At 46.2% G+C, this 24,430-nt stretch overlaps 1 protein-coding gene across 3 annotated transcripts in view; it reads right to left on the reverse strand.

Moving 5' to 3' along the window:
* The window catches only part of LOC124613966, a 520,281-nt gene that overhangs the window by 91,513 nt on the left and 404,338 nt on the right, over window positions 1-24,430 (reverse strand). For all 3 annotated transcript variants that reach the window (XM_047142754.1, XM_047142753.1, XM_047142755.1), the window contains exons 5-6: window positions 20,765-20,891; window positions 1,486-1,893 (exon numbers count right to left, since the gene is read on the reverse strand). In XM_047142754.1, coding sequence (XP_046998710.1) covers window positions 1,486-1,893; window positions 20,765-20,891 — 535 coding nt within the window. The remainder of the gene's footprint in view (window positions 1-1,485; window positions 1,894-20,764; window positions 20,892-24,430) is intronic.

The raw sequence follows: 24,430 nt of genomic DNA on the forward strand, positions 1-24,430 counted from the left end.
AACAGACTTGCACTCGTCAAAAAGATAACACTGCCACATATCGAACTTCTAGATGCACTTGTAAGAGCACAGTTACTACGATATTTCTGTGAAGTTACAGGGTGCGAAATTACTCATTCAGTGTTGTGGACAGATGTTACAGTGACTTTAGGCTGGATGCAGAACAATGCTAATCGATGGGATACTTTCACCTGTAACCAAGTGACAGAAATTTATACACGTACGTCACCAAGTTAGTGGGAACGTGTCCTGGACACGATAAGCCACGGATCACTTAACATAAGGACCGCTGGGCAATCAAATGCAATTTGCACACGTTTGGTGGAAAGGACCTCTGTGGCTTGCACACGCAGAAGAACATCGGTCACCCGATACTCCGGACACGTGCCGTGACCTCTCGGAAGAGAGAAGGAATGTAAAACATGTGATGGCACTTACTATACCACCCAGCCTCTCAGACATTTCCAAATTCAGTTCCTGCTGGAGACTAACTCGTACATCTGGCCAAATCCTTCGACCGACTCACAAAATTCGTCACAAAGATGAACTCGTAAAGTGTCGACAGCATTCGAACCTGCAAACACACACACTTATTGCATCAAAACAGTACCATGCCAACACTTCACGCAGGAAATTCAAACAAGTCGGATACGTTCATCCGTTCGTCGAAGACGGACTCTCGCTCTGGGAGGAACATTACAATTTTCAGACCTCACTGGTCAGCGACGACATCTGATATTCGTCAGCAAGTCACATCGCTTCAGGAGACTTCTCACCGGCAATCTCAGAGACCGATCATTTCCTTGCCAACAACAGAATTGCACAGAAGTTCACAGCACGACAGACGTCTCGGTGGGGAGAACGGTGAGAAAAGGATGACAGGTAGCGGGTCTTCCTCTCGGAGATGAGCACGGTGGGGAGGATGTCGGGAACCGATGTACTCGAGATATTTATATTTGTGATTGGCAGTACTTTTTCCTAAACCATCAAATTTTGTCAACTCTCTTGTTATATATGCTGTGACTTGTAAGTAAAGAGTTGTGTCAAACTGTACGTCACTACTGCGAATAGAGACAGAGCTATCCAGGTGTCACTGCCGAGCAGCCCTCGACATTTTGCGAGTATCTCTCTCCTAAACTTCACGAAACTTCTCCCGCGTACATTACAGGACTCGCACACTGCGACAAAAGGACGTCGCAGAGAAACGGCTCGGCCACAGCCTCGGGGATTGTTTCCGGAAGGAATCTTTCACTCTGCAGCGGAGTGTGTGCTATTACGAAACTTATCGGTAGAACACGATCCGGGATTAGAAACCGGGACCTCCGCCTTTTGGGGGCAGTACGCTAGCTGCTCACTACTCGTGAACCGCCCTCACAGCATTACTTCCGCCTTCAATATCGGGCGAGGTTCCGGGTTCGCGTCTCGGCCGGGCACGGAGTTTTAATCTTTCTTTCCGAGTAATTTAGCGTTTCTGTCGACACTTACCGCGGTGTCGGCGCGGGCGGTGCGTGGCGGGCGGCGGCTCGTGGGACCGCGGGACCTGCAGGTAGCCGAGGAAGTGAACCAGCTCGTACGTGGTCTGCTCGGCGCCCTGGCCGGCCGCGCCGCCCCCGCCGCCGCCGCCGCCTCCGCCGGCGCCCGCAGTGGCGGCGCCAGAGCCGGCCGCGCGGCCGCCGGCGCGTTGCGCCAGGTGAATGTAGAAGGAGCGCCGGTGGTGCTCGGCGGCGCCCGCGGAGCCGAAGAGGCCGCCCAGGCCGGCGCGGCCGCCGTCGCAGGACGAGCCCACCGACGCCGTGGACGCCGACGTGCCGGGCCGCGACGCCGACGGCGAGCTGCTGGGCGTCGAGCCGCCGGCCGCGCCGTCCTCACAGCTGCTCTCGTCGGACGTCAGCGCTGCGCACACACACACACAGAGTCACATTACGAGAGGCACTAGCCGACCGGGCGAGCGAGGCGTGCAGGTGGGCGAGTGCCGCAGCGGGCGTGCTCGGCTGAATGGTGAAGCGCAGCGGACAGTGGCCGACGCTGTTTTCCTCGCAGCGTGGAACACAAAACTATTTGACGATACAGTAGCGTCCTGGCTGCGAGCACTTCCGAAGACGCGCGCAGTTGGCAGCATCGGCGTCGAGCAGAGCGTGCGCGTGCAACGTGAACCAGTTTATCTCGAGCGTGCAGCGAGCGGAGAGCCGTGTCCTTTGACGAAATTACCACAGCGGTACTACAGGGGCCAGAAATTTGGCAATCTAGTTATTCTCAGTGCAAAAGTAGGCCGACTGGATGAAAGACCTATAGAGTCAAACAGCAATGAAGCTTAATACTGACGGTAACTAAATATTTTTATAGCGTAATTCTGCTCTGACAAATGTAATTAGCTAACGTGCCTCGCACATTTCTTGCCACTAGTGACTTTAGATGCAATTGTTTAAATTGTGTAACATTATTTTCGTTTAAAATAAAATTTGAAAAAGGAGAAACTAAAGTCACTATTAGTTACTAATTGTAAACTCTCACATAATGCATTAAACTCTTCAAACGGTTCTCTCTGACACTGGACTCGCTTTCTGGAGGACGACAGTTCAAGATCCTCGCCCAGCCATCCTGATTTAGGTTTTCCACGATTTCCCTAAAACGCTTCAGGCAAATGCCGGGATAATTCCTTTGAAAGGGCACGGCCGACTTCCTTCCCAATCCTTTCTTAATCTGATGGGACCGATGACCTCGCTGTTTGGTCCCATCAACCAATCCTCTCTGTTTCACTAGAACAATTGGATCTCTCCTTACAACGAAGACATGGACTTTCAGAAATGTATGTCCTTCCAGTATCAAATCGGATAGCAGTGCGTCCGACTCTTATTGTTTGGTCTCTGCAGAATGCTATAACAGGCACCGCTGGATAGGGAACTGCTACTACGGACACTACAGCGTCGGCTCGCGTTATGACGTCCTCGAGCGTTTTGCGCTGAGGCCGAAGCCTCAGTAGCAACTAAAGTGATCGAGGCGAAAAGATGAATAAATATGAAACTTCCTGGTCGCTTAAAACTATGTTACGGATCGAGACTTGGAACTCGGGACCTTCGTCTTACGCGGGCAAGTGCTCTACTGATTTGCCCGCAAAAGGCGAAGGTCCCGAATTCCGAGTCTCGGTCCGGCCAGCAAGTTTCATTAAGAGCACAGTCCGCCGTAGAGGGAAAATTTCATTACGAATAAATTTACAGGTGCCTGCCTTGGACAAATTTTTTTTCTTTCTTCTATTACCCAAACATACTTCGCTGAACTTTCATAACATCAGTGGGCTTTTATTTTCTTTGTATAAAACAACAAGAAAAATGCTCTTCACTACTTGTACACCTACAAATTCGAGTTTCCAAAAAAGTATTTACAAATGTGAAAAACAATGCTTTTTTATATACCTTGCTACCATATGCTGTGGTTTTCCTGGTTTTTGTTACGTTTCACATCAAGTCGTCTTCCTTTCACAGTCTGTCATATGCAACCATATAGAACTTGCAGCAGAAAAACGAAACCACAACAATGCCAGTCGTAAAGTTTCGAGCTAAACAATTTTTCTACATTAAGTTCCATATGGCTGCAGACGATGAACAGTGAAAGGACGACAACTGAAATACAAAGCACAACAGAGCGTGTACAAACACAGTATGTGATGGCAAAGAATAGATGTAAACACTGTTTAAATTTGTAAAAATTTTCTTTCCATCCTGGGTTTTCCATTGTTTAAAGACTTACTTAAGAATTTGAATTAGTTCAGATGGTTCAAATGGCTCTGAGCACTATGCGACTTAACTTCTGAGGTCATCAGTCGCCTAGAACTTGGAACTAATTAAACCTAACTAACCTAAGGACATCACACACATCCATGCCCGAGGCAGGATTCGAACCTGTGACCGTAGCGGTCGCTCGGTTCCAGACTGCAGCGCCGGGAACCGCACGGCCACTCCGGCCGGCTATTTGAATTAGTTTGTATACAAGTAGTGACGAGTATTTTTCCTGCTGTTTGATGAAACACAATAAAAGCTCACTGGTCAAGCTCAAACTTCAGCGAAACCAATCTGGGTAAGAGAAACAAAGAAAAAAATTGTTTTTGCTCCAGGCGGACCCCCTCCAAAAAAAAAAAAAACATTCTTTAGCAGACACCAACAGAAGAGCTTCAACCTTAAGAAAGATGAACATTATATTTTCAATGGAACTACGTTACAGACCTAACAAAAATGATACAGAAAACCTAGTACTTGGAAAACATCACGACGATGAGATGAGCTCATGGAAACTTCAAGCATGACTTTAGGACGATAATTAAGAGAGTTACTATTGTTAAGTTCATTACGACAGATTACGGAATTAACAGCAATTCAATCACTAGAGAGGTCAAATCATACGAAGCTGGTGACGTCAGTAAACACTACAAGCAACTTTTCAAAATTAAGGTGCATAACTAACTACAGACGCGTTTAGTAAACTACAACGGAATGTTCACTCTTCAGTAGAGTGTGCGCTGGCGTGAAACTTGCTGGCAAATTGAAAGTGTGTGCCGGACCGACACTTTGCCTTCGCGGGCAAGTGCTCTGCCAAGTGACATGACTCACGACGCGTTCTCACACCTCAGAGTAGTTTGAAAGGTAGGGGACGAGGTACTGACGGAAGTAAAGCTGTGAAGACGAGTCGTGAGTCGCACTTGGGTCGCTAAGTTGGTAGCGTACTTACCCGCGAAAGGCAAAGGTTCTTTCTTCAAGTCTCGGTCGGGCGCACAGTTTTAATCTGCCAGGAAGCTTCGACTTGATTAAATATATTACTAGGTTATGGCGCGCGCATGTTGCTTTGTTCGCGCGCGCGCGCGCGTGTGTGTGTGTGTGTGTGTGTGTGTGTGTGTGTGTGTGTGTGTGTGTGTGTGTGAACGCTTGTCCATCTGGATCTCCCACTTCAGTCAATTTTTATTTCTGGCCAACCACTGCATACGCTATAATTTTGGACGAAATCGGTGATGACGATTAGGCGCGGTCCCATGTTAGTGAAAACGAGGCTAAAAGCTCACTCATCGCTTGGTCAGTTTTAATGGATGCACAGTCTAAGGAGTTTGTGGTCCAAAAACTTTATTTGAGTTTTATGATAGTGTGTCTTATTAATGGTTAGCAGTGAGATTTCTTGCGTGGGAAGAACTAATAAGAGTCAATTGCGAAGGTCAGTTTTGGTATCTTGCATAATGTTGATTATGATGCTAATGAGAGTGCGCATCATTTGTCAGTTTTGAAATTAGTCAAACAAAATTTTGTTACACATGTTTGCTTCACACGTTACACGATCCAGCCACATTCATGTGACCATCGCCTGTGTTCGACGTCAACGTGTAATAACCACTCACAGACAGCAGGCAGCAGCACTAGCAGTAGAGGGTACATAATCGTGTAAGGGCCTAGTTCGTAAACTGTTCACGTGCCGCAGTAATTGAAGTATGCCGAGCATGGCACAATAGCGCTATCCAAAATCCGCACCGAGGCAACTCTGTGCATTACGTGCCGTGGACAACAGGGATGAAAGACGGTAGTGGAGATGTGCGCGGGCGAATAGACGTGCAACTGTTAAGCAGCTGCCCGCCCAGATGAACTAAGAGTTTACCAACAGCGTCTTCTCGACGACTATTCAGCGAGCGCTGCTGCGTATGGGCATCCGCAGCAGGGGCCTAGTTCACATGCACCCGTGCTGACTGCTACTCATCGGCGACGAAGGCTGGAATTTACACGATAGTATCGCCACTGGGCGTCCGCTGAGCGGCGTGAGGTGGCCTTTTAAAAAAAAATCACGTTTTATTCTCCATCTGACAGTTGGCCGTTGGCGTGTTGGAAACACCCTGCAACAATCGTCGGAAGGGCTCAGGCTGGAGGAGGGGGTGTTATGGTCTGGGGAATGTTTTCGTGCCACTCAAAGAGTGATCCTGTCATTTTGGAAGGCACAGTGGATGACACAAGTATACCTGTATCCTTGGGGACCATCAGTTTGTGTTTCTTAGCACGATGGGCAGTGCAACGCGTCACAAGTTCACAGTGTACGTGCTTGCTTGGGAGAGCACCAGAACGAGTTTACCGTGCTCCCCTGGCCTCCAAAGTTCTCGATTTAAGCGCAAGCCAGTATCTGTTGGATCCCCTCGATCGGGATGTTCGCACCACGGATCCTCAACGGAGAAACCCACCGCAGCTACCCACATCTACATCTACATCGATACTCTGCAACTCACATTTAAGTGCCTGACAAAGGGTTCATCAAACCACCTTCACAATTCTCTATTATTCCCATCTCGTACAGCGCGCGGAAAGAGCGAACGAGCGCCGATTTCCCTTATTTTATCACGGTAATCGTTTCTCCCTATGTAGGTCGCCGTCAAAAAAATACTTTCGCATTCGGAGGAGAAAGTTGATGACTGGAATTTCGTGAGAAGATTCTCCCGCAACGAAAAACGGCTCTGTTTTAATTATGTCCATCCCAAACCCTGTATCATTTTAGTGACACTGTCTCCTCTTCCGTGATAATACAAAACTTGCTGTCTTTCTTTGAACTTTTTCTATGTACTCCGTCAATCCTATCTGGCAAGGATCCCACACCGCGCAGCAGTATTCTAAAAGAATGCGGACAAGCTTGACGCAGGCAGTCTCCTTAGTAGATCTCTTTCACTTCCTAAATGTCCTGCCAATTAAACGCAGTGTTTGGTTAGCCTTCCCCACAACACTTTCTGTGTGTTCGTTCCAATTTAAGTTGTTCATAATTGTAATTCCTAGGTATTTAGTTGAATTTACGGCCTTCACATTTGACTGATCTGTATCGTGTAACCGAAGTTTAACGGATTCCTTTTAGCACTCATGTGGATGACCTCACACTTTTCGTTATTTGGGGTCAATTGCCAATTTTCGCACTAATATATATATATATATATATATATATATATATATCGTTTTGCAATTTGTTTTCACCTTCTGATGACTTTACTAGTCGATGAACGACAGCGTCATCTGCAAACAACCTGAGACGGCTGCTCAGATTCTCTCCCAAGTCGTTTATATAAGTAAGGAACAGCAAAGGACCTATAACACTACCTTGCGAAACGCCAGAAATCACTTCTGGTTTACCCGACGACATCGTCAGTTACTACAAACTGTGACCTCTCTGACAGGAAATCACGGATCCTTCACATAACTGAGACGATATTCCACAAGCACGCAATTTCACGCACAACACTGGGGGGCGGAATGGGTCCATATCAGTGTGACTGGACAGTGTATAGGGAAGTAAAATAATATTGCCGAGTAGATACCCACAGTTTGTGAGTGCTGTGGGCACCGAGCGACCGTGTATCGGCCCAGAACAGGAACTATGTGACAATTCCCCATATTGAGACATGTGTCAGTGTGTTTGCAAATAAGATACATTCGATGTTTTATAAAGACACGACCAACACCCAAAATAATTTTATTGCAAGATAGAATTTATCTGTGAGAAGATGGCTCATGCTAGCAAGTTATGTAACAGGAATTTATTAATCATCAATGCAGTTTAATAATGTACAGGTCTTTAAATAAAACTTCATTAAAGAGCAAATTTATTGAGAGAATGTTGTTAGTTCGCCTAGTTTTTTAAACAGTTTCCTATGTGAGGTTAGCGAATAGGCATCAGATGTAAGTCTTACAAAGTGTTTCAGCAATGAAAACTTTGCGCTTATGTACAGAATTGCCACAGAAAATTCTTCAACAAGATATTACCGAATGCTATCAAGCAAGTCCATTTTCTGGTGCCCGCATCAGCAATTACATGAAGCGTAAATATTACTGAAGCTAAGCGTTTGAGCACATCTACACGAGGAGTAGCCATTAAGTTTTTTACCGCCGCACAATACCGTACCGCGCAGCTAAAGAAGCAAAAACTAGATGTTTCGTGCGGTATTTCGTTTCTGCAGCTGAATGTGAGAAACATTGCAATAATTCACACTGAGGTGACCGAAGCGTAGCAAAGCACGCCACCATTATTGGTCAGATGATCCAGAAACTTCCAGTTTGGTCAGGTAGACCTGGATGACGAAGGACAAAGTGGAGACTCTGTGCTCGAAGATCGGCGTATCACAATGGAGAAAGTGAAAATAAGTCACGTATCAGTTTACGACATCGTGAACATGACAGAGGTTGCCACCCGCTGGAATCCGCGACTGTTCACTCCCGTTGAAGCAGCCCGCTGAACTGACGCAGTAGCGGCAATCGTGTCACGCCAACACAAATGATTTCTCTAGCCACCTAACCACCACGGACGAGTGTCAAATGTACCATTAGGACTCCAGGGAAAAGGAACGAAGCAAGCAGTGGAAACGTGTGGAATTACCACCGCCGAAAAGGGCGAAAACCAAAGCATCATCTAGGCAAGGTGACGCTGAGCGTTTTTTGCGACAGCCATGGCGTAGCGCTAACGGATTACGCTCGTAAGGTGTAAACCGTCTTAGGAGCATACTGCCGAAATCTTCTGACGAAGTTACGTGAGGTTGTCAAGAAGACGTGTCGCGAGAAGTGTTTCTGCTACACGATCCTAAGGAAATGCAATCCGAAAACAAAGGAAGTAGGTTACAGTACGTTTGTTCGCCCACTGCTTGAATACTGCTCAGCAGTTTGGGATCCATACCAGATAGGGTTGATAGAAGAGATAGAGAAGATTCAACGGAGAGCAGCGCGCTTCGTTACAGGATCATTTAGTAATCGCGAAAGCGTTACGGAGATGATAGATAAACTCCAGTGGAAGACTCTGCAGGAGAGACGCTCAGTAGCTCGGTACGGGCTTTTGTTAAAGTTTCGAGAACATACCTTCACCGAAGAGTCAAGCAGTATATTGCTCCCTCTTACGTATATCTCGCGAAGAGACCATGAGGAGCCGGCCGAAGTGGCCGTGCGGTTAAAGGCGCTGCAGTCTGGAACCGCAAGACCGCTACGGTCGCAGGTTCGAATCCTGCCTCGGGCATGGATGTGTGTGATGTCCTTAGGTTAGTTAGGTTTAATTAGTTCCAAGTTCTAGGCGACTGATGACCTCAGAAGTTAAGTCGCATAGTGCTCAGAGCCATTTGAACCATCTTTCCACGAACAATACAAGACTGGAATAGAAGAGAGAACCGATAGAGGTACTCAAGGTACCCTCCGCCACACACCGTCAGGTGGCTTGCGGAGTATGGATGTAGATGTAGATGTAGACAACACCCCAGCTCACTCAGTGCAGGACGCAGTTACATATGCTACTTCTTTATTATATTTTTTCCCCGCCCCATTTCGTTATCTCATGACATGGTACCCATTGATCATGACATGGTACCCAACGACTTCTCCTCTTCCTTCTTCCTCTTGTTCTTCTTCACTTAGATGAAGAAATCACTGCATGGTAGGCATTTCCAGAATGAGGACGAGGTGATTTTCGAGGTGAGTCGGTTCCATCGTAGACGAAGCAATTTCTACAAGCAAGGTCCTCTGGTGTAACATTTCGATTCTAAGGAATAACTACTAACCCAGTCAGGCCCTTGAAAGACCTTCGTGGAAACCCAAAACTATGTTTAGGTAGTTTTTAAGTATGGAACATTCCACTGTGCGCGCTTTGGCTTAACATATTTGCAGATGGGAAGTGGAAAGCTGTCGGCTCAAGTTATCGACAAGACGCGACGGGGAGAGTCCGTCTCCACTGCTGTGGAGGCCCGCTTATACTCTGGCGTTGCGACTGGGCGGTTCCTTGCCTTGAGAGTCACTGGGAAAGAGACGCGAGCAAAAATGTCAACGCGGAACAAATTAATGTCAAAGCAGTGTACATACATGTTATGATCTATTGTTTGCTACGAAATATCAAAAATCTGTATAACCAGGAACAGTAAAAGTAATTGTACAGAGATACACTGCGACTGCGATACACAACAGTTGTTGCAAAAAGGTTAGCAGCTTGAACAAATCGAAGCTCTCCTTCAGCGCCCGCCCAACTGGCTAAGCTCAAGTCTCACGGCACGGTCTAATGGCACTGCACATCAGGTCCACTGAAGATGCTACCTTAAAGACGGGCGACTTCAAGTTGGCACTCACGCGCAGTCGGGTGACAGAAAGTACACAGGGTGGAACCCCAAGATGATTTCTTCAAGCTGACAATGAAAATTGTCTCACCAGCCCTCTCAATTTTCTCGGACAAGCCCGTTTCACCACAGACAGAACGCACAATAGTCGCAGCACCCGTGTACGGACCGTTGAGAAATCGCAGCCTGCAGCTGTCAAAAACCATAAGCACAGATTTGGATCGTAAGCGCGTGCAGGCATACGCAATGATTGGTCAGTAGTCCCACAGCTCCTTACACCCAGTGCGAGCGTACACTGGAAGACACAATCCACATGTTGTAGGAAGATGTTCAATTTGATTCTTTCGCGCGTCCTCGGTTCCAACCTGATGGAGCTTCAGAACACTATCCTATACGCCTTTCCCGAAATTCCTGTTTCACGAGCACCGCGACCATACGATCGGATCCCAGACACCAGTCGTGACTGTTAGGGCCCCAAGCCTCCCCCCTCCCCGCAAGAATTCTCGCTGCCCTTTGGCACCGTCGCAACAACACCGGCGTTGTTCGAACGAGTACAATAGAAGTTTCTGCAACAACGCAAGTCAATGACGGACCTTACTTCTGGTAGCATATGTTCCTTTCAAGAATGAAACGAAGTAATAATGACTCGATACACCTCCCTACTAACTCTAATTTATCTGGTTTTCTCGTCGCGGTCATTTCACAAGACGTATGTGACGGGAAGTAATATGTTGCCCGCCTGCTCTTGGAGCATACGCTTTAAGGATTTCAGCAGTAAACCTGTGCGTGAAGCACGTCTTTCTTGTGAGTATGCCACTGGCGATTGTTGAACATTTCCGTAGCGCTCTAGCGTCTACTAAACGATCCCGTGACAAAACGCGTTGCTCTTAGTTGAATCTTTTCTATTTCTTTCTCTTTAATCTATTTTCGTATTCTCAAACTAATGAACAATACTTAATAATCGGCTGGAAAAACATCTTGTGCGCCATTTCTTTAATGGATGCATTAAATTTCCTTAAGATTCTCCCAATAAGTCTCAGTCTCACACCAGCTTTTCCAACAATCTGTTTTACGTGGTCAGCGCGGCTGACTGAAACGCAGGGAACCCCGGTTCGATTCCTGGTACTGCCACGGATTTGGAGGTTTGATATGGGATGCACGTTGCCTCTTGAGGTGAACTGAGGAGCTGCTCGACCGATTAGTGGAGGTTCCAAGCTCAAGAAACCCAACAGCGACAGGGAGAGCGGTGTGCTGACCACAAGCCCTTCCATACCGCACATCCAATGACGCTATTGGCAGAGGATGACAGGGCGGTCGATCGGGCCCAATTGGCTCGCCTAAGGTTAGAAGGCGAAACTTTATTCATCACTGCTGCCCTAAACATGAATTCTTCAAAGCAAAGCAGGTTGCTGTATAAAGTGAATACGAAAGTTAACTTCAGCTATGCATATGTAACTTACATTCCTCACCACACGACATAGATTTATGTGGCAGTGGCAACGGCGTAAGGTCCTGTATTATTCTATACGTTTCTGCTTTAGTTAATCAAAATTAATTAATGATTATCTCCCAAGCGAGGAGGCACGAGGTTCATTACGGAGTGTCCTTGTGGTGCTATATGCGGTCGTGGGTGAGCAACATATTACCGTAGAGAACAGGACGTTAGTGGAAAAGTGAAAGTCGAAATTCGAGGAGTGCATGTATACAATGCCGTAAGAAACAATGCCTCGTGTGAACTGTCACGAACTACTTCCGACAATTATTCATTCTGAACCGGAGCAATATTCATATATCAGAGAAATCACACGACAGGAAGTGACTAAAACGAACTAGGTAAATGCGTTACAGGATGGAGGAAACCTAGAGGCACTTGAAAAATAGCGCAAAAGTCAGAACAACAGTATCAGTGGTTTTCTTTTTATCGTTCCTCTCTACCCTCCATCGCTTCCCCCTTTTCCCAATAACTCGTTTCAAGCATGTCGTTCTTGTAAACATCAGAATTTTAGGTGTAGCAGACTAACAGTTAAAACCCCTAAAGATAGAAAAATCTCTCCTGAAACTACTTAGCCTGCAATCCTCCCAAAATACATGAATTAAAAAGTTTCTCCAGAACTTCTACGGCGGCGAAGAATAGCCCAAAACCCCACGAAGGACTGGCAATAACAAAACAAAAATAAGAGAGAATGATGGCTTGACCCGAACAACGGGCACACGACGGAATGGCCTCCCAACCAAGTACTACTCTGTAAAAATAACGCTTTGAGCAAACACATGGAAGTATCCAACTAATATTAGGGCTATTATGAAGGGAAATCGAGCGACAAGTTCGCCGCTTAGCGCAGAACATTCCGCATGTTAAAATCGTCAGGGGGGACATCGGACGATTTCCAAGAACGAGGTTATCTGGGTCACGCGTCCTCTCTGAGCCAGGGCAAATCTTATAAGTTCTAGTGCTATCAACTACAAATATTTTGGCTAAAAAATCTTCATAGCGGCATATTTTGGCCTGTGACAAAAAATAAGCCGCGCTATTGTTACAAGTGGTAACAAATAAATACACGGCAACAAAAGAACATCAATACTAACGTGCTGTTTGAAACAAGTAAAACGGAAAAGTACAGCTTAACTTTTACCTGCAGTTATATTCAGAAATCCATCACGAGTGTACGGTGGTGAGCACATCGCAGGAGCACTATTTTCGAATATTTGCTCATGTCATTTCGTTTCCTAACTCCGTGCTGAACGATAAAGTGCCTGCAAGCCTTCGAGCATACCATCTTTGATATATGACGAATATCTCCAAGCGATACGTACAAAGGGGTAAGGGGGTGGGTGAGTTGTTAAATTTGGGAAAAGTTCTCAAAATCCCAGAGTTTCACGTGATGCACGGTGTCGTTCTTGCATGGTACACCAATGGGGCCTGCCACGTGCCTCTGTACAGGTCACACAGTTATCAGGTAAACCTATCAAAAATGCAGTTGCATTTCCTCGCACCATTTTCAATTTAATGACTAAAATACCTGGAAAATAGGTCGTAGAAGAGTTTTGTACATCTCTCTCTTCGTACAACTACACTTCCCATAAAGCCGCCAAAGACTTGCAGTCTGGCATCTACACAGGGTGTTCCGGGAGGAAAGGTTATTAATCGGGGATATAACAGGATGGAAGCAATAAAGTCTTATGAACTTGGGCTCTAAAATGCCTCTACGGTCTCCAACCGGATCACCAATGATTAAAATCAAGGCGAAGTTTCCTGAGACCGGCGGAAGATTACGAAGAACCTAAAACCAGACTGGACCTTCGGAAGAAGACCTCAAATCAACACTGGATGGAGCGGAAAGGGGAACTAGCAGCAGGACGCGATGAAAACTGGGGCACCTGCAATGTGCTAAACAGTCTACGTACACTCTCAATAAATGGGGCTACCCCAAAAATTTTAAGCTCTGCGAATGCGGAACACTACAAACGACGCTTCACACGCACTCCTGCCCAGCACCCCGCCAAATGCGTTATTGAGGACCTTATAGCAACAAAGTCAAATACAACTGACGTCGCCCGTTTCTGGGCAAGAAACGTTTAGCTCTAGCCTAAAATCACGATATGTATTTCGTATTTTTATGTTTATTGTATTGTGATCTTCACATAGTTTTATGTCTACAATTCTAAGTTGCGTTTTTTGTATGTATTACATAGATGAGTTGACAGCGCGCCAGAATGCCATTCGAGGAGCCGGGGTCCGATTCCCGGCAGGTCGCAAATTTTCTCCGCTCGGGAACTGTGTTCTACACATTATAATATATAACTTGGTCATGCTTCCGACACGAAGAAATACTCAGTTCTGCAAAAAGCAAAAAGTTGTAGTTAATAATTTTTCTAATGAAATTTGGACCTAAAGCTTATTTTCTGTTTGGCTATGTTTTGTAGGATGCTTTCTACGTTCCTAAATACCGGTAGCATGTCATCTGCAACTAAGGGACGCTATTGTGAGTTTGGCTGAGAGTTACCAACTAACTTCAAACGTAATTTTATTTCGTGACATATTTCGCGACAATGTTTTGCGATTACTTACAGTTATTTCCGAACCGAGGAGTATGCACATAAGCATCCAGAAGACTTGCTCGAAAGCAAATATTAACTTCGTGCACGTACACACCACTGGCACGTATGTAAACGACGAGTTGCAATTCGCTATGAGAAGTAGAACGGCCACGGTAGTGCAGCACTGTTGATCGTGTGTAATGTTGTTAACATGCCTGGTAGGGTATATAAGAGGCGCGCACAGCGTCAGATGCTGAATGGTCGCTGTGAAGGACACGTAAATACCGCGTTAGGAAAACTTGACAGTTTGAAATGGGTCTTCATTATGCGTCTCCATTTACCTGGCTAGTCGACTCGTGCAATAACCAGCTTTGTGAGGCATTCGAATGTAACGGTGGTCCTACGTTGGACTACACAGATACGTGAGGGCAGGTATATCGCCATCGAGGTTCCAGGCAGCGTAGTCTCATCGCTACAAGGGAGGATCGCCGTACTGTGCACCAAGCACGTCGTAACCCCAACTAATACAACATTCTGTGTCATCCCACATCACTGGTTGAAGACTAGCAGCAACTGGAATAGCGAATTACGTCGATGCGTAGCCTTCCGTTACCTGGGGGCCCTGCATTGCGTTCAGCGGTAACCAGCGTTTCTACACTACACCGTCCGCCTCCACAGCTGAGTGGTCAGCATGCCAGGATGCCATGCGACGAGCCGGGGTTCGATTCCCCGTCGGTCGGAAATTTTCTCCGCTCGGGAACTGGGCGTTGTGCTGTCATCATCATTTCACTCTCACTCACATGCAAGTCGCCGAAGTGGCGTCAACTAAAAAGACTTGCACCAGACGACCGGTCTACCCGACTGGAGGCCCTAGCCACACGCACATTTCATTACACTACACCGGATGACAATCGCCGGCGATTATGGCGGCGGGCTGGGAAGAGGTTCCATTCTTTCATTGTTTTGCATTGGCACAACGACGGAACTCTGGCTTCATAGTGGGGGGAACCGTCGAGTACGATTTCAGATTTTGGCTGACAGCACTACGGTACGACACGGACGTCCTGTGGCGTCCCCATTTTTTCAATAGAACAATGTTTGTCCACACATGGCACGAATCTCTATGAACTGTCCGTTATGCTGTGGTACTCCTACGGCCACGATCTGTTCCCAGTAGAACATGCATCAGACCAGCTCAGACGTCAGCTCCATCTCACTGCCAGTATCCAGTGTATCAAGGAGCAGTTACTAGAGAAATTGTGGCCAGTTCGCCTCAGTACAGGACAGAACGGCTTTACGACACCCATCCCCACTGAATCATGGCATGCATCCCGATCAGAGGGGGTACTACGTTACACTGTTAAGTGGGCTCATACTGCCAAGTTCTTCGCAAATTCCACTAGATTTTGCAAATACTGAAATAACATCATATACCCTTTCAACTCGTGAAGTTTCATTTAGTTTTTCTTATTCTCTTCCGGGTGCCGCACTTTTGTTTCTCAGGCAGTGTCCTTTCGCACAACAAAATTATGCTTATAAGTAATTTGTTAACTCACGAACAAAAGTCACAATAATATTATTTTGTTGGAGATGACAAGCCACCGATATTCAGTAATGTTGAGAATGTTCTACAGAATAGAGCAATGCAGAAAATAAGCTGATAACGGCAACAGATATAAACAGAAGAGCCAAAGAAAGTGGCCCACCTGCCTAATTTCGTGTAGGGCTCAAGTGGGCACGCACAAGTGTCGGGACACGACGTGGCATGGACTCGACTAAAGTCTGAAGTAGTGATGCAGGGAACTGACACCATGAATCCTGCAAAGTTGTCAATACATCCGTAAGAGCACGAGGGGCTGGGGATCTCTTCTGAACAGCACGTTGCAAACCATGCCAGATATGCTCCATAATGTTCATATCCGGGGAGTTTGGTGGCCAGCGGTAGTATTTAAACTCAGAAGAGTGTTCCTGGAGTCATTCTGTAACAATTCTGGACTTGTGGGATGTCGCATTCCCCAGCTGGAATTGCCCAAGTGCGTCGGAATGAACAATAGACATGAACGGATGCAGACGATCAGACAGAATGCTTACGTACGTGTCGCCTGTCAGAATCGTATCTGGGGTCCCATATCACCCCAGCTGAACGCGCACATTACAGAGCCTCCACCAGCTTGAACCGACCCTGGCTGAAATGCAGGGCCCATGGATTCATGAGGTTGTCTCCACACCCGCACCAGTCCATCCGCTCTATACAATCTGAAACGTGACACGTCTGACCAGGAAGCACGTTTCCAGTCATCAACAGTCCAATGTCAGTGTTGACGGGCCCAAGCGAGGCGTAAAGCTTTGTGCCGTGCAGTAATCAAGGGTACACACGAGTGGACCTTCGACTCCGAATCCCATATCGATTATGTTTCGTTCAACGGTTCGCACGCTGACACTTGTTGATGGTCCAGTATTTAAATGTGCAACAATTTGCGGAAGGGTTACACTTCTGTTTGCCGACCGCGGTGGCCGAGCGGTTCTAGGCGCTTCAGTCCGGAACCGCTAGACTGCTACGGTCGCAGGTTCGAATCCTGCCTCGGGCATGGATGTGTGTGATGTACTTACATTAGTTATGTTCAAGTAGTTCTAAGGTCTAGGGGACTGATTACCTCAGATGTTAAGTCCCATAGTGCTCGGAGCCATTTGAACCATTTGAACACTTCTGTCACACTGAACGATTCTCTTCAGTTATCGTTCGTCCCGTTCTTGCAGGAACTTTTTCCGGTCTCAGGGATGTCAGAAATTTTATGCCTTACCGGACTGCCGATATTCACGGTACACTTGCGAAAGGCTCGTACCGGAAAATCCCCGCTTCATCGCTTCCTCGGAGACACTTATTCCCATCGCTCGTGCGTCGACTGGTTCAAACTGATAACCTGCCATTGTAGCAGCAGTAACGGATCTAATAACTTCTTATATAGGCGTTGCCGACCGCAGCGCCGTATTCTATCTGCTTACACATCTCTGCATTTGAATACGCATGTCTATACCAGTTTCTTTGGCGCTTCAGTATAGACCGTTTTAAGGCCTAAATTTCTTTCGAATAATTAATGCCTAAAACGGGTTTGAATTTTACAGACCTGAACAAAAGCAGCCACTAATAATATCATAAAGGCGCTGAAGTATGTTTCAGCATTAAAAAGATAAGCTCTCTGCGTAGCAGGCGGACCTGAATTCCCGTAATTGAGTCTGCAAGCACGGCTAATGCAAGCGCTTCAAGACCAAGATGATTGTGAACCAAGATGTTTACTTCAACATTCTCAATGAAGAAGTGCTTCCCTTTTGCTCCATCTTCGTCACGATTACGCTGTGGACTCTGTTGTGTTCCAAGCTGACAACTGGTTTGATTATTCACATGCCTTCGCACCTCCACTGCCACGCTAAAATCAACCGATGGTAATCGCATAGTAAGTGTCTGGAGCTACGGGGAAAATGTGATACGTTGGAATAAAGACCCCTGCAATTTCGAAGCTCTACGGAATTTAAAAGGTTGACAGAAGTATGGAAACACCAGAGCCAGGACACATTATCATGCTTAATATGGTGCAGGAAAACCGTTGGCATTCGAAATAGCATCCAGTCATCTAGGAACGGATAAATACAGCTCTTGCGACGTTTACGCGAGAATCTCATAACATTCTTCCTACAGATAGTGGCAAGTTCAGGTAATGATGATGGAAGTGGATAGCAATCACACACCTTTCTCTCCAATGTCGATCACAAAGGCTCAATCATACTGAGATCTGGTGACTGTGATGGTCAGGGGAGGGGAGAATGGTTCAAATGGCTCTGAGCACTATGGGACTCAACATCTTAGGTCATAAGTCCCCTAGAACTTAGAACTACTTAAACCTAACCAACCTAAGGACATCACACACACCCATGCCCGAGACAGGATTCGAACCTGCGACCGTAGCAGTCCCCCGGTTCCGGACTGCAGCGCCAGAACCGCTAGACCACCGCGGCCGGCAGGGGAGGGGAGATGCGACAATTGATCCTCGTCCTCACAAAACCAGCCTTGGACAATGCGGGCTGTGTGAACAGGCGCCCTATCGTCTTGGAACACAGCATCACCATAAGATGGACCTGATCACCCAGAAACGGCCACATAATCTTTTTCAGTAATGCTACTTTGCACAGCAACTACGGAACCCATGGAAAAGCACAATACAGCTAGGCAAATCATAACCGAACCCCCGCCGCGCTTCACTCTTGAGTTGTAAACTCGACCCAAAGTTGGAAACTGTGAAACAAGATTCATCCGACCAAATGACCTCCTCGCACTGCTGTATCGTCCAAGTTTTATTGCTTCAGCGTCATGTTTACCTGTTACTGGCAAATTGTATCGCTAATGTGTGATTTTGGAATTCCAGCTCACCCCGCATTTCATTGCTTATAAAGCTTCCTTCGTTACTGAAAGGGTTCGCGAATGTAACATTCAGTTCTGCAGTGACTTTTGCAGCTGTCGTCTCCTTATTTTTCATCACAAACCTCTTCAGCGGCCGTCTGCAACGATCGCTCAACACATACTTCCGCGCGCTTGACTTAGTGGATATTTTTCCGCTCTCCCTGTATGCGATATAAATTTTCGGTTATGGTGCCTCATGAAACACCAAATACGAAGGTCATTCCAAAAGAAATGCACACTATTTTCGTAAAAATACAGTTTTCATTCTGCATATGTGAAAATTTTAGTGTGTAGATACATCCTTCCCGCTTGTTTTCAAACTTAGTTCAACCTGTTCCCGTGAGTGGCGCCGTCACAGCATGTCTTCAAGATGGCTGCTACACTTGACGTCCGTCAGAAGCAACGTGCTGTCATAGAATTCCTGTGCTGTGAAAACGAGACAGTGGGAAACATCCACAAGAGGTTGAAAAAGGTGTACGGAGATGCTGCTGTCGATCGCAGTACAGTTAGTCGGTGGGCAAGCAGGTTACGTAATGAAAGCAGGCGCGGAAATATTGAGGATTTTCCTCGCAGCGGCAGGCCTCGTACTGCACACACTCCAGACAATGTGCAGAGAGTTAACGAATTGGTGACTGCTCACAGACGCATCAAAGTGAACGAATTGTCACGCTACGTTGGGATAGGGGAAGGAAGTGTTTGCAGAATACTGAAAGTGTTGGCGTTCAAAAGGGTTTGTGCCTTTGTTGACAGTGGCTCACAATGAAACAAGAAAAACGGTAAGCAGCGAACTTTTGGAACAGTACGAGAATGGTGGAGATGAATTTTTTGGAAGAATCAAGACAGATGATGAAACATGGCTCCATCATTTTTCACCAGAGACGAAGAGGCAATCAGTGGAGTGGCATCATGTAAATTCACCCAAGAAAATCAAAATTCAAAATCACACCTTCTGCTGGAAAAGTTATGGCTACGATGTTTTTAGATTCCAAAGGACTCTTGCTTGTGGACATCTTGCCAAGTGGAACCACCATAAATTCTGATGCATATGTGACTACACTGTAGAAACTTCAAGCTCGGCTGAGTCGTGTTCGACCACATTGGCAAAAGCAAGATGTTTTGCTGTTGCACGACAATGCACGGCGACATGTCAGTCAAAAAACCATGGGAGCGATCACTAAACTCAGATGGAACACACTGAAACACCCGCCTTACAGTCCTGACCTGGCTCCATGTGACTATCATCTCTTTGGGAAACTGAGAGACTCTCTTCGTGGAACAAGGTTTCAAGATGATAACTCCCTTGTGCACGCTGCCAAACAGTGGCTCCAACAGGTTGGTCCAGAATTTTACCGTGCGGGTATAGAGGCGCTGGTTCGAAGACGACGTAAGGCAGTTGAGAGGGATGGTTCAAATGGTTCAAATGGCTCTGAGCACTATGGGACTCAACTGCTGAGGTCATTAGTCCCCTAGAACTTAGAACTAGTTAAACCTAACTAACCTAAGGACATCACACACATCCATGCCCGAGGCAGGATTCGAACCTGCGACCGTAGCGGTCTCGCGGTTCCAGACTGCAGCGCCAGAACCGCGCGGCCACTTCGGCCGGCCTGAGAGGGATGGAAATTATGTGGAGAAAAGAAAACATTGTTCCTAAGGGATGTATCTACACACTGTAAAACTTTCAAACATGTGGAATAAAAGATGGATTTTTTTTTTAAAAAGTGTGCATTTCTTTTGGAGTGACCGTCGTACTTCGGCTACCTTGGTTACGGAAGCGCCCACGTTCCTGTATCACGCACTCACACCTACGCAGGACACTGTCGTGACCACGACTGACACTTGCAACGTATCGAGGACGTTGCACAGGCGCCGTCCGTGGTCAGATTCAAGAGCGCAACCTGCAGGCTCGTCCAGCATCTGCATTTATGTTCAAGCAAGAACTTGTCACGGTGTTTCCACATTTTTGCTCCTTAATTGTCAATGAGTGGCTAGCGGCATACGGCATACCTGAGGCAACGTACGGATTCTGTTCACCGCCGAACTGCGGTCACTGTCAGGGTCTGAGGCGGTGTTAGCGTGGTACCTGCGCTTTGCACGTTTAATTCGCAGAAAGCTCTCTCACAGAGAGTACAGCGGCTAGACACGCCGGATGTCATGCAGCTGCTACGCTACGCAGGCAAGGCAGACGTACGCACCTGGCGAGCAGCCGGAAGCGGCGGAAGAGGCGCGGCCGTCGCTGGGAGCCGTCTCGATGTTACGCCGCAGCTCCTCGTGGTCCTCCGGCCGCGTGATGTTGTACAGCGACTGTCCCAGCAGGTCGTTCTGGAACACAACGACAGTGCTGCCTGTGCAATCGGAATTAGCGGATCCTTCTTGTAGTCGTTGTCGTCGTCGTCGTATTAAAATGGTACTAGTGAATGCACAAACACTTCGCCATTGCTAAATATATCTGGACATTGGATCTCCTTCTCACCCCCATCTTAGTCCATCTACTCCTCCTTCCTCCTATCTCTGCCCATCATCTCCTCCTCTCCCTCTCTTTGACCACTTCCTCCTTGCCCTCTCTCTTCCCATCTCTGCTTCCCCCTCTTCCATTACCGCCTGCCCACCACCACTCTACGCCTTTCACCTGCCTCATATATCCCTCTTTCCTTCCCTCTCTCCGTTCGTTTCCTCCTAGCCCTCGCTCTGTCCACTTCCTCCTCTATCCATCTTAACCATTCCCCAGCCATGCTCATCGGCACATGTAGCCCCTGCACAAATAAATAAAGCAGGCTCATACTTCTTATCCCACAAGACGTCTGTCATTCAGAGCAGGCTTTCATGGGCTTGAGAATCATTTATTTGCCCCTGACATCCAGCCTGCCATGCAAAGCACGTCGATAAAACAGACCGCCGGCCGAAGTGGCCGTGCGGTTAAAGGCGCTGCAGTCTGGAACCGCAAGACCGCTACGGTCGCAGGTTCGAATCCTGCCTCGGGCATGGCTGTTTGTGATGTCCTTAGGTTAGTTAGGTTTAACTAGTTCTAAGTTCTAGGGGACTAATGACCTCAGCAGTTGAGTCCCATAGTGCTCAGAGCCATTTGAACCATTTTTTGATAAAACAGACCGATAACTACAACACAACAAAGCGACTGTTGAGCAGGGCAGCTAGAACGTTATAAACCCCAGTGTGCTGATACTCACGAGGCCTTCTGTTTCTGGGCAAATGTGTCTGAATGTTTATTAGAGTATTGCGCAAAATTTTCAAGTGTGCAAACCTCTTCCACATCCACTTTGTGCTACTTACTGTCCCCAAGCCTTGCTCCCACTCTACAATTTTCACCCCCCCCCCCCCCCACACACACACACTTCGCTCCATCACTACAATGACGATTCCCTGGTGCTCTGGATACATCCCATCAACCAATCTTTCCTTTTAATCAAGTTTTGCGGTATATATCTTTCCTTCCTATTTCTACTTACTACTTGTTCATTAGTTACCAAAACTACCCATCTAACATTCAGCACTGTTATGCAGCACACATTTCAAAAGTTTCTGTTGTCTTCAGAATAGACTTTAAATTTATAGCTGATGTTGAAAAATATCTCTGTTTCAGAAATGCTTTACTTGCTATTGGCGGACTGTATTTTATATCCCCTCTGGTTCTGCCATGATTATTTTACCGCCCAAATACGAAAACTCGTCTTCACTGTGAGTGTCCTATTTCCTAATCTCATTCCCTCGACATCAATTGATTTAATAAGTCTACATTCTATTGCCCTTGTTTCACTTCTGATATTGTTTTCAAGACATCTGGTTCAACTGCTGTTCCAAGTTAGCAGACCCTGATAAAATTACCATGTTATACTGTAGGTGTTCTAATCTATGCTTCATCTGTTGATCCAAATGCAAAGTCAGCAAGAGAAAATGATGTTTTTTGTGGTAGAAATTTCAAATTCAAGAAGGCGTCCTCTCCAGAAGAAATCTTCTTGATCTCTATGAATACACAAAAGCGCAATATGCAGTGGCTGCATAATAAGAACATTAGGCACTTAAAGAAAGAGTCTGAAAATGAGACAGCTACGCACAATGCAGGGTTCCCTGTACAGGAATGTACTGTGTATAAGTATTTGGAAGATTTTTAGCCGACCCATGTTGGAAAATGTTCCATCAGTGATCATATTTGCGTTCACGACGTGCGTGACTCTGATGACAGAATCAAAAAGCTTCGCACTCAACGATCGATGACCGTGAGGTTTGTAAACATCTGCTGCTCCTCCTCGACGTCCATAAGAATTCAGTCTCATAAAGCAGGAAATTAAAGACTCTCTTATTTAAAAATTAATAACACAGTTATTGAAAACATTACTTAACCGTACTGACGAAAATGGAATACCTGATTTTCAGACATAATCCGAGTAAAATACTGAGAAAATTGATATTTGATTGGGCTAGCAAAAGTGATTCTAAAATTTGGTTTTCGAATTTGGATTGTCATCGCTCCGCCACATGTAAATGACTATCATCTTCTTTTGTTCTCAAGCCGTAGATAGATCGGCAGCAATTCTCCTACTCAATTTTTCAGAAGTCTCTTCCGTTCATAATATACGGTCAATTTGGGAACTTGATTTATCTGCCTTGATCTTCCTTGAGCATTCTTCCCAGACAATTTCCTTTCTATTAATTTCACAATGATAGAAGGAAGGAAGATCAGAGTATAACGATCTATCGACAGAGAGATCACCAGAGAGCACAAGCTCGGATTAAGGAAGGATTGAGAAGGAAATCAGCCGTGCTTTTAAAAAAAATAAAAATAAATAAAAAAATAAAAAAAAGCATCCAGATTTACGGATGTGATTTGGGAACTCACTGAAAAACTGAATATGAATATCCAGACGCGGATATGAGCAGTCATCCTCCCGAATGTGAATCCAGTGTGCTAACCAATGCGCAACCTCAGTCGGTAATTTCTCAGTGAAAGGGGAATGTCTGTGTATGTAATTAACCCAACAGCTTCTCCGTCCCTTGATAGTCCTCCACAACAATCTTTTCTCTTCTACGTTCTTGCAGACTTCTTCATTGGTTATTCTCTTTGCCCTTGAAATCATTACGAAACAAGTTTTTACATACTGTATCTTGGCGTTTAAACCAATATTTTGACATGTTAGTAGTTTCTTGTTATAGTTGAATGCTGCTTCAGCTTGTACAACTCTACATTTAATCTCCTACCATGGTCTACTATCCTACGTAATTCTGCTACCCATATGGTTGAAGCTGGTGACTTGCTTCAGAATCTCTCTGTTCAGACTCAGGTTTACTACTGTTGGGAAGATTTCGGTTTTCTTCTTCTTATTTATTTTCATATCATATCTTTCTGAAAATACCTTGTTCATGCCTTCTATGGTCTTCTGGAGACTGATTTCAGTTTTGGTTAACACTGCTATGTGTTGTTGTGTTGTGGTCCTGAGCCCAGAGACTGGTTTGATGCAGCTCTCCATGCTACTCTATCCTGTGCAAGCATATTCGTCTCCGAGTAGCTACTGCAACCTACATCCTTCTGAATCTGCTTAGTGTATTCACCTCTTGGTCTCCCTCTACGATTTTTACCCTCTACGCTTCCCTCCAAAATTGGTGATCCCTTGATGTCTCAGAATGTATCCTACCAACCGACCCCTTCTTCTAAATTGCAACAGCATCTGCAAGTCTAAACCTTTTATTTTTTTTCCTGGCTGTGTCTGTGTGCCCTTCCTTCGGCTGTTCCCCATAACGGCCGGGATTTCCAACTCCCTGGCAGAGGAACTCTTAGAAGCTTGCCGGGATCCAGCAAGCCGGAACATAAAATGACCAATCCCACTTGGCTCCATATTCTGATTGGCTGG

The sequence above is a fragment of the Schistocerca americana genome, chromosome 4, assembly GCF_021461395.2.
Source record: "Schistocerca americana isolate TAMUIC-IGC-003095 chromosome 4, iqSchAmer2.1, whole genome shotgun sequence".
NCBI classification, from domain to species: domain Eukaryota; kingdom Metazoa; phylum Arthropoda; class Insecta; order Orthoptera; family Acrididae; genus Schistocerca; species Schistocerca americana.